An 11,110-nucleotide genomic window follows, 5' to 3' on the forward strand; every position below is an offset into this window, starting at 1 on the left:
AGAATTCATTATTATCTTTGTAATTAGTCCCCCCCATTAATTTCATTCTAACTTTCCTTCAGACCAACAACTAGCAGTTGGTCTCTTCATTCTTTCTTTTCTTCCGCTAGTAGCTTCGTGTAAGTTTATTTTATTAGCAGTGTATTGTATTCAGAATAGATGAAGAAAAACAGACTGAAAATGCACTTCCTACTCAAGTTTGATCTGAATTCTTTTACCATTTTCCAAATGAATCCTTGTCAAAACCGAGCAAAAACGTTTCTCCCCTTAACTCAAAACCACTTAGGAAGTTATGTATAGAACATAAAATTATTATTTTGCAATGGCATTATTCACGTATAGAAACAATACTTTAACCATTTATGACGTTATGGATGAAACCACAATACAGACTCAAATATGCTGCTGCTATCAATAACCAGGGAGAACTTCTTGGTTAAATCAAATGACAGCAAAATACCATATGAATTTAAAATCAAGGTACAAGAAGTCGACTGAATTATCCACTCTCATACTTCAACCAATATAAAACAACTTCCAGAGAAAAATATAATTACCTCGACTGTGAGACACTGGCACCTGCAATAGAGAGAAATGTTTTATTCTTTTATTTTCCTTTTCTTCAAGCACAACCAAAACCATTAATGTCGTAATCAAACCCCAACAGCAGGGTGCTGCCATTTGTATGCATCAACTCCCTCACACTATCAAGTGAAATTAAATGTCCCCTAATAGCTGCAAGGTGAGGGAGGAGAGCTTTGGGTTTTGCTATCCTGTGGATCATTTTGCAAGAGAGAAATTCGAGGATGATTAGAAGGGGAAACTCATTGGAAGGTGTGGAATACGACTAGAATTCATTCTTGTTCTTTTTGTATTTTGTCTTGTCTTTGGTTTTGTATTGACTGCAGGGAGGTGGCTGATATGTGTGTTGTGTGTGTATTGGGTATTGATCCTGGTTACCTTCCCATTTGCAATACTCTAAGAGAGGAAGCTAGAAGGTGCAAAAAGAAAGCACGAAAGAATAAACAGGAGTTTATATGAGCAAATTACGAACCAGAATCTCCTTCGTCAGGTTCCTCTTCATGTTTCCAGACAATGTCTTTCAGCCCAGTCTTGAGGTTCTTATAAAACTGAAAAGCAGTGGCATATTACATTTAAATATTAAAAATAATAGTATTACACATGCAACAAGATCAACGAGATTTGCAATCTAATTCTGATGCACTCAAGCCAGTTAAACAGGTTTCTTTCTACAAAAACTTCAAAAATGCTATACTTCAGGGTAGCTGATCATTTGCATTTCAGTTAGGAGAACATAATTGCTTGACTCGATCCATATAAACTTCTGTGAACACGTGAAGGTCAAAATCACCGGACCAAACAGAACTATTAAGGAATCACATATACCTAAAGACAATGTTTTAGTCTCTTAGATACCAAGAGTTAAACCATCATGGGTTGGCCTAGAGGTAAAAGGGAGACATAATCTCAATAAATGACCAAGAGGTCAAGGGTTCAATCCATGGTAGCCACCAACCTAAGAATTAATTTCCTACGAGTTTTCTTAACACTCAAATGTTATAGGATCAGACAGGTTGTCCTGTGAAATTAGTCAAGGTGCACGTAAGCTGACCCAAACACTCATAGATATCAAAAAAAAAAAAAAAAACAAGGAATACGCTAATGATGATCCTACCTTGTGAAATTCTAATGTATCTCCTCCAGCCTTACGAAGCTCAACCATGTACAATGATGGAGCAACCTCATAAATCTGAAAATAAGACCATCATAGCTCAACTAGTTGGCATATAATAGATGCTTCTAAAATATAAAGAAGTAAGACGAGAAGCACCTCTGTTGCCACTGATAAATGGCCTTTACGACCTGTTTTTTCACCTTGAAGTTTCATCTACAAGAAATGCATCAGATTATGATATACACTCAGGAGACAGAATTTGGAAAGGAAATTGAATATAAAAGGAAATACACACACACACATATATAATGACTTTGATAAAGAGTCAAAATTAGCATCCATCGTGTCCACAACTTGCATTTCTCCCCAAATTTATCATCAACAACTTTAAAAGGAAAAGCATTTACCTTGTAGTTGTTTTTCTTCACATCAAAACCCAAAGGTGCTGCAGTTTCCTCAATTTTAGAAAGGATCTCTTTTGCAGGTCGATTGGATGTGAACCTTGTTTCTCGTTTAACAATCCCCTGGCACCACAATTTTTATCAACTCAGGTTTGTGAACAAATCATAAGAAAAGAAGTCGGTAGGCTATGGATAGCTGAACTACTATATTGCAATTTAACAATCTTTTATTGCTAGAAGCAAAAACTATTTCATTAAAGAGATAAAATGATAAAGCTTTTCTACATGACAAATTGGATCTCACTCAAAAAATGCCATAATGAAGTACTAGAGTGAAACACACCATTTGTTTTTCAAAAAGAGAACTGAGGTTGAGGCCTTGAGATTTAGAGATAAGCTCGAATGCATTCATAGTAAGAGGGGCTTGAGATCCTTCCTCTTTCCTTTCCACGACGAGAGTACCCGAATCCTGAATGCCAAGGGTATGGTGAAGATCATGCTTAAATGTTGGATTAGAAATACCAAAATGTACTCTTTTTTTTAATAAGAAAAATACCCAAATGTACTTTGCTTACCCCTGTTTCGTTGAAGATAGCATCCACATCATCAAGACTTATATCAGCTTGTTCAAAAGTGGGCGGCTTATAACCTTTTCTAAACCATTCATTCTCAATGACCTCTGGAATAGTAATTCTCTGTTGGAAAAATCAAGCTGGTATATCAAATGCTAATTAATGGCAATAGACGTTCATTATTCAATAATAATCAGCTCTGGTGAAACAGTCATTCCTAACATACATAAAAATATCAGCAATATGAATAATTTTCAATCCAACAAAAATGCAAACTGAAATACAATTCTCACATTAGCTCGAATTGATCAGTAAATTCATATTATCTTTGCTACCCCTCCAAATTCATCTAAGAAGTACGAATGCTTTATTTGGATTATATGTCTAAATTTGAGTACATGTTAGACACCAACAATTGTCGCTGGGATGCATGTCAGACACTTATTGGCACAATAGTAGTTTGTCAAACAGTAGTTGTACAAAGTGAATATGGGTCAAACATTTGTTACGCATGTATAATAAATAGATATGGATATTAAACTGATTTTTAAAGTACATAAATAAATGAACCAATTGACTTAAATTTCTTCATTGTACAAAAATTATTTATATTCTGATTTTTAATAAATGTGTCCTTGCGCTGTCAGTATCATATATATCATATATGTGCCTTGTGCCCATATTTATGCTTCTTAGATATTCTGTCATTTAACTAGCATAATCTTGGAGTCTTTTCGCCTTTGAAGAAAAACTCTAGACTGCAAAAAACTAAAAAGCACTCGAACCAAATTGAGAAAGGACCAAGAACACACCGTTGAGGGATTGGGATCCAGAATTCTTTTGATAAGTTTCTTTGCGTTTGTAGAGAACCATGGTGGACAAGTGAAGTCAGCCTTGTGTATCTGATGATAGAATGAATGTGAAACTTAACAAAGAACCATTGAACTTTGAAGAGCATACAATCACAAAATTGATCATATAGTCGGGGAACACTATACAACTTGAATTTTTTTCTCATCATAGTTATCAAAAAAAAAAAAAAAAAAACATTACTCAAGTACTGTACTGAGAATCAGAACAAATGGCAATTGAAAGTCAAAAACCAGTCATATATACACGTACACATATATAACATGTAGTTGGATCAATATCTTGATAAACAAATAGACATTGCAGTTATCAAGGCCATTGTTTATCCTGGATAGATGCTTAACCAACCAATAATGGACGATTGCAGGATTGTGAGAGCAAAAGAACAATTATCCAGTTAGAAAGATTCTAATCCCTAGTCATAAAATTTTCAAACATGGTAGCAGAAAGTGTAAAGAGATGAAAAATAAGACAACATAAGAAGGCAACATGATTTTATAGGATCATAACATGGTTCAATTAAGTTTTAACAGAGAATCGAACAAATGTACTGATTTGGCTGTATCTGTGCATATATATTAGATAATTTGAAGAGACAAAGGATGTATTAAGAAAAGAGATAAAGGGTATAACCATATACTTTACTCTCAATGGTTTTATGTATTCATGGAGAGAACAAATGTATTTTAATTCATTAATCCATTTTCCCATCCTAATTTAAGAAAATTGCATGAAGCTATGTGTTGGTACTTAGCACCTTGGAGAACCATACCCCAAAAGCCAGCTATTGGGGTGGGAGAGTTAAGCCACTTAAATACCACATTGATCATCCCATTCTAACCAATGTGGGACAAAGGCATCCCATACTACCTTGGTTCCTAACAATATCCCATCCTGGAAAGCCGACATCTTGACGGTACTTCACTCGGCCACACCTGATCAGAACTTTTCACCGGTTCCACTCCAGAACGTCAACAACCAGCTCTGATATCATTGTTAGGTACTTAAGCACCTTGGAGAACCACACCCCAAAAGCCATCTATTGAGGTGGAAGAGCCAAAACACTTAAATACCACATTGGTCATCCCATTCTAACCAATGTGGGACAAAGGTATCCCATACTACCTTGGTTCCTAACACTATGTTAGCCAAAGGAGAACACCAGGAGTTTTGATTCGTCCAAGATATGCAAATCTCTCCAGGTGCGTTTTGGGAGGGTTAAAATTGATTTGAAAAGAAACTTGATCATTTTTTTGTTTGGTAAAACAGAGTGTGCTTAAATTCATTAAAATCATCCCTATAACATATGTTCCTTCCACGTCGTTTTTAAAATCAGTTCTCTACTTGCTTCTAGATTCTCGTAGAATCATATGTTACTTTCAAATAAATTTTCAATTTTATCTCTTAATTAAGATTTATTTTATACATCTAGAATATTTCTCCCATAACCAAAATCTATCTCCTAGTTTTTCTTAAATTAGACGGAACCATTTTTTCTAGATCAAATCATATTGATTTTTTAAATAAACTGAACAAAATATAACATTTTAAAACATTATTTTAAAAAATTATAAACTATATTAAAAAAAATTACTAGTAGGTCTATTTTAGTTATTATATCTAAAATATAATAATTTAGTATTTATTTATCAAATACTGTAACCAACTTGTTGAGGTCTAAACCTAAACTAAACTTTACCAAACACTACTTTGTTTCCTATAACAGCTAATTTCTTGTAAAAGCATAGTTACCAACAATCTCAAACTAAGCCATCATCAAATTAGAGTGACTGACTAAGGACAAAACAGAGCGGTAAAAGTAGTTCGAGTGAATCCTAATAGTACTTGAATAAGAGCATTTAGATTCTTGTTGTTCAAGACACAACATGGGAAAACAATTAAGGTATAAAGCTTCAGTGAAAAATAAGTGACAAGCAGTTTTTCTTTCTGCTCTTTTTCTTCTTCACCGATGCCTGTAGAGGTTCAGGAAAAGGAGACTTGCCTTCTTATACAACGCAACTAGGTTGGAATCTTCAAAGGGTAAATAACCAGCCATCAAAACAAAAAGAATTACGCCACATGACCACAAATCAGCCTTTGCCCCATCATAGCCTTTATTATTGATCACCTAAAATAAAGATTTAAATGGATTAGTTGTGCAAATGAACAAAATAAAATTGAACCAAAATCTAATACAATATACCTCTGGAGCAACATAATTTGGTGTCCCACATGTTGTGTGAAGTAATCCATCTTCCTGAAGCATTGAAAATCAATTACCAATATTTCGATCCTCAAATTAAGGAAAGATGATCATAACAGAAATTGAGAAGTAAACATTTCTAGTAATTGAACTATGTTAGGTGAAGGCTGGATGGATTAGAAGGCTGCTTTGAGTGTTAGTGACGCTTATTTTGGACTTCAAATAAGATCACAAAATTACAGTAAATATATAATAAATGAAATTGTCAAACTCACCCGAACTTGTTGAGGTAGTGCACTCAAACCAAAATCTGAAACTTTAAGAACACCACTAGCATCAAGCAGCAAATTCTCGGGCTGAGATTGTAAATCATAGTAACATTTGAATCTAGTATCATCTAAGAAACTTTGTTTTCAATCTCTCCAGTCAGTTAAGAGATTCCCATAAATATTTGAAGAAATAAACCTTTAAATCTCTGTGAGAAACACCTCTGCTATGACAATAATCCACAGCATTAATAAGCTGCTGGAAATACTTTCTTGCTTCATCTTCCTTCATCCTGCCTCTACTAACCTGGTCCAAAATAATACCCAAGAGATTGGGGGTGGGGGGGAGGTAAAGCACCATCCAAAGATTGTTCACATGTAAGAAGGCAGAATACTGAAGCAATCACAATCTTACAATCTTGTCAAATAGTTCCCCACCAGTGACAAACTCCAACACAATATATATTTTGGACTTGCTAGCCATCACCTACACAAAGGATCTGCTAGATGTCATCTCAAATGCAAAGTGTACATTGAATAATGGTCATAAAAAGAACCTTAAGGAACGAATACATGAAATTGAGAGCATTAAGGCAGACAAACAAGAACATTAACAATCTAGTTCAAACAACAAGGCACAAGTCTAACCTCAAACATACGGATGACATTTGGATGCCTAATTAATTTCATTGTTGATATCTCACGTTTAATCTGCATAAAGCAACCAGAAGAATAAATAATAAATAATCATGAGCTTATGTGTTACGACTGATTTTAAATAAACCTTCGAACAGTCTGAAATGAAAGTATGAGAAGTAAAAGCTTAAGTTAATACATGCATTGAACAATACCAGTGGAAACGTAACAGTTCAATCAATTTCCAAGTGTGAGACATTTTTCTTCTTTAAAATCAGTGAGTTAAGATCAACTAATGCATGGTGCTACCGTATTTGGTTCATAAGTAAACACAGGATATTAAATAGTAAGCAGTTGGAAGTCATGGTTTGAACCTACCCCCTCTAAACCCTTCATTATTTTCATTGGCCTTTATTGACCACAAGAGAAATTTATGGTGGTTATGACGTTAAAAAGATTTCATCTCACTCGATGCTTACTTCTGGGACAGTTTGATATGTGTAGGGATGAAAGTTTGGATGTCTTCCCACGAATAGCGGCCAACCGAGGGAAGATTGATTTTAAAACATATCGAAAAATCCAGTTATATTATGCTACATAAATCTAAAAGGATGGGGGTAGTTAGATTTTCAACATAGTAGTGGTTATATTGAAAAATCGGTATTATAATAAATGCTATATATGACTAAAGATGATCAAAAAGTGTAGTGAGGGTACTTTTATTTTTCAGCCTACTCAAGTCCAAACCATTGGAGCAAGCAGATGCCAGAAACACAAATACTCTCGTCTCCTTGATATTAAGAATTCAAAACTATGGAGGAAAGGATGCACATTAGGTAAAATCACAAAGTGGCAAATGGTTACGTTCGGTTGGAACAATCACAATCAGTTCATGATATGCTATACAATTGCAATCAAATAACTTCTTTCTTGGTGTCAAGTTATCATCCCAACTCCCGCAGAAGACTTTAAAACAAAGCCAGAAAATTAAAGGCTGCTAATGTATGAAAAGTGGGCAGTGCATTTGATATTAACAAACAGAAGTTCCAAGTCCAAAGTCCAAACTCAGGTAACGCCATACCATGTTCTTTCAAATTAAACGGTCTTTGCCCTCAATATCTAATCCATTACTTGTTTCAAACTTAAATTCTTCCAGATCCAAAAAGAGAAATAATAAACAATTACCCAACTTGTTATTTCGTCAGAAAAAAAAAAAAAAAACAAAACAAAACAAAAAGCACAATTTCCCGTGTGAACTTTTGACTTCTTCAAACTTTCATAAACAAAGAAAAACAGCTCGCACAGTACTCTATTATCTCCTTTCCCCTCCATTTTCTCGTCAGCCAAACATAAGATTAGACAAACAATCAAGGCATAGGTAAGTAAAAGTAAACCTTCCAGGAAAATTGAAAACAAAAAAATAAATACCTGACTGATCATCTTATGCTTAAGAACTTTCTCCTTGTCAAGAATTTTGATCGCCACGTTCTCGCCGGTCTCCGAGTTCCGAGCAAACTTGACCTTAGCGAAGTTACCCTCGCCAAGGGTTCGACCCAACTCGTATTTTCCCACGCGGGTTCTTCCAACATTGCTCGAACTCGCCGACTTCAACCTCCCTCCGCCGCCGTCCATTTCCGATAACCCCTTTTTCTCTCCCTCTTTCTCTCAGTCAGATTCTCTCTCTCTCTCTCTCTCTCTAGATCCTTCCGATCAAGACCTCTTCTTCTTACAGGGTTGCCATATCTGAGACTTCACCATCCTCATATTTCTCCTTTTTCCTTCTTTAATTTAATAAGATTCTCTCTCTCCCTCCAAGTACAAGAATCAAAATCAGGGAAAAGGCAAGGGAAGATTGGTGGAAGAAAACGGAAATCAATGATGAGGGAAAACGAAAGCGTTGATTGTAAAAACCGTCGGATCAGAGAAACCACCCATTGAATTCGGAGAGAATCGACGGACCATATAGAAAATGGAAGAGGAAACAAACCCAAGAATCAAAAAGGAAGAAGAAAAAATGAGAAGAATCAAAATTGGGTACTTCGTCAAACAGTAATAAATTCCTAAAACAAGAAAAAGCAAATGAATTGGAAAAGGTAAGTGATTGATTGGATGAAGCCAGGAATGGAATCGAATCGAATTGGGGGAAAGAAGAAACGGAAGGCCTTGTCTTCAGAAAATCTGAAATCAAGTTAGGTTTTAGTAAGAAAAGTCAAAACCCCATACTTTTACTCAAAATTATTTTTATAATTTATAGAATGATTAAACAAAAAATAAATATGATGAAACATTATTTGGCTAAATTATTCTAAATATTTTTTAAATCTTGCCTATCTTAGATTTGGAAAGGATACCTATATTTATATACATTATCTTTCTTTATCATTTAATAAACAAAGGATCATGGAATAAATAGATAAAATAGAAATACTAAAAAAAACATAATAATAAAACAGATTAAGAGGGTGGAAGTGGAATTTCCTTTAAATGAGTTGTTATATGTTATTGTTATTCAAATATTAATAAATTAATGCCCATGCTCACCAATTAACTTTCATTTTTCCTTCTCCTTTTTAGTTTAATATTCTACCAACATGACTGAATTATTGATATAATAAATCCTCAATTCGATTATTAAATGATATATAATTGGGTATTATTATAACCGAAATCAGTGGCATGTTTAGATTGCAACAGAAGAATTTTCAAGTCAACAAAATGTTAACATTTTCTAAATAAATATTTAACTGCTAACCATAGAAGACTTTTGTTCAATTACTTTTTATATTGGGTTTTAATGCCACATTAGCTAAATAGTACGTACTGATAATATAATTAGAGGGGGAAAAAATCCCATATGATAAAATTGCCCTTTTTCCGTCGTACTCAAAAGAAAGAAAGATAGATAGATAGATAGATTGATAGATAGATCGATAGATAGATAGAGCATCTTTTGGATTGGATGATTCAAATTTACAACATTTTAAATGAAATAATGATATTTTTGAGCTATAAGCTCATATTGATCGATAATGTCTTTTAATTTAGGATTAAAAAATTTGAAAATATAAATGTGAAAATATGATTTAACGAAAATAATGTTGTATTCTATGTTTTTATGAGTTTGGCAATAAAGTCAAAAATTAAATTCTAATTTAAATTGTTTTGAATATGCTTTGGTGCTATATTTGCAAAGTATCAAACTAATTGTTTATGCTTCGTTTGGTAACCATTTTGTTTTTTTTTATTGGTCTTTGAAAATTAAATCATTTTTTTACAATAATTTGCATATTTCCTAATACAATGGTTGAATTATTAGCCAAATTTCCAAAACAAAGACAAGTTTTTAAAAACTACTTTTTTTAGCTTTCAAAATTTGGCTTGATTTTTTAAATAATTGGTAAAAATAGATAAAAAAAAAAAAAAAAAATTGGAGGTGGAACTAATGTTTATAAGTTTAATTTTAAAAAATAAAAACCAAAAACCAAATTGTTAGAACCATATTTATTCACTAAATATTAAGTTGATTATAAACTATAATTGATTAATTTAGGACATGTTTTATGTTAAAAAAATTGTATAATTTATTATTTTGTAATATTATATAACTTAAAATATATTACATAATACACGTTTTAATTTTTTAAAAAATAATTGTGTTTATAACATGATATACTTTATTTCTAAACATTTTTATATTTATTTAATATGATTATGCATTTTAAAATTTAAAATTTAGAATTTGGATACCATGAAAACAAACATATTGTTTTTCAAAATTTGCATTATTTGGATCATAGAATCTAAAAACAATAAAATAGAATCTAAAACCATAAAATAGGATCTTAATTGACAACAGAACAAATGAATTTTTTTTCTTTGAGTATAATAGGAGATAAGAAGATTCGAATTACAGATGTTTATTGGTTAGACTCTAAACGAGTTCATTAAACTTATGCATCTAAGGTGTGAGGCTTAGATCATGCCAGGTTTATTTTTCACATTCAATGAATTGGGAAATTTTTCAAATCAATGATGCCTAGAACATGCCTTGTAATTTTCTTTATTTATGCTCTTAATTGTGATGTATTGCTTCCCATAGGACCTTCAAGGGATAGATAACTTTCCCTTTCAAAATCTTTCTTGTTTTAAGATCATGTAAAATTGATTATGGAGTGAAACATTTCATAAATGTTCAATAAAAATATAAATAACGCTTACATGTCTACACAATCCACATAGTCATTATCTAAAAATTATTTAAATTATTGGCATAGATTTAAATCATGGTCTTCATGGTGTGAATTTCTTTTTTCCATTGAGATGCCTATTTTTTGGCTTGTTTGCATGTATAAAGGTTTGTTCATGTTTTTTTTTTTTTTTTTAGAGAAATGCAAAAATAGATAAGAGTTATATGTTTCATGTTTATGTATTTTACTGCAACTGAGCTTGAGAGGGGCCTATCAAGC

At 32.8% G+C, this 11,110-nt stretch overlaps 1 protein-coding gene across 3 annotated transcripts; it reads right to left on the minus strand.

The window, feature by feature from the left end:
* Nucleotides 1-282: 282 nt before the first annotated feature.
* Nucleotides 283-8,841, minus strand: LOC120082998 (CBL-interacting serine/threonine-protein kinase 23-like). Of its 3 annotated transcripts, none has more exons than XM_039038457.1 (15): nucleotides 8,073-8,841; nucleotides 6,657-6,719; nucleotides 6,424-6,495; nucleotides 6,208-6,315; nucleotides 6,018-6,098; nucleotides 5,743-5,796; nucleotides 5,542-5,667; nucleotides 3,482-3,571; nucleotides 2,673-2,792; nucleotides 2,441-2,566; nucleotides 2,104-2,220; nucleotides 1,853-1,909; nucleotides 1,697-1,771; nucleotides 1,055-1,130; nucleotides 283-773 (listed from the first exon to the last, which is right to left on the minus strand). In XM_039038457.1, the coding sequence occupies exons 1-15, from the start codon at nucleotides 8,274-8,276 to the stop codon at nucleotides 769-771; spliced, it is 1,374 nt and encodes a 457-aa protein (XP_038894385.1). In that variant the 5' UTR covers nucleotides 8,277-8,841; the 3' UTR covers nucleotides 283-768. The 3 variants fall into 3 exon arrangements, with proteins under 3 accessions (XP_038894385.1, XP_038894386.1, XP_038894384.1); XM_039038458.1 differs by having other exon boundaries at nucleotides 283-579; nucleotides 6,424-6,508; nucleotides 8,073-8,151; XM_039038456.1 differs by having other exon boundaries at nucleotides 296-579.
* Between the last annotated feature and the right edge of the window lie 2,269 nt (nucleotides 8,842-11,110).

Source organism: Benincasa hispida, chromosome 8, assembly GCF_009727055.1.
Source record: "Benincasa hispida cultivar B227 chromosome 8, ASM972705v1, whole genome shotgun sequence".
NCBI classification, from domain to species: Eukaryota; Viridiplantae; Streptophyta; class Magnoliopsida; order Cucurbitales; family Cucurbitaceae; genus Benincasa; species Benincasa hispida.

What these genes read in the sequence shown, in the direction of transcription:
- LOC120082998 (XM_039038456.1), bottom strand. Translation starts at nt 8,276, where the DNA reads ATGGACGGCGGCGGAGGGAGGTTGAAGTCGGCGAGTTCGAGCAATGTT. An exon ending in CAAATTATGTTGCTCCAGAG is followed by an intron (nt 5,668 to 5,742) that starts GTATATTGTATT and finishes TCTTTATTTTAG; the next exon opens with GTGATCAATAATAAAGGCTA. An exon ending in ATACATTAGAATTTCACAAG is followed by an intron (nt 1,131 to 1,696) that starts GTAGGATCATCA and finishes ACTGCTTTTCAG; the next exon opens with TTTTATAAGAACCTCAAGAC.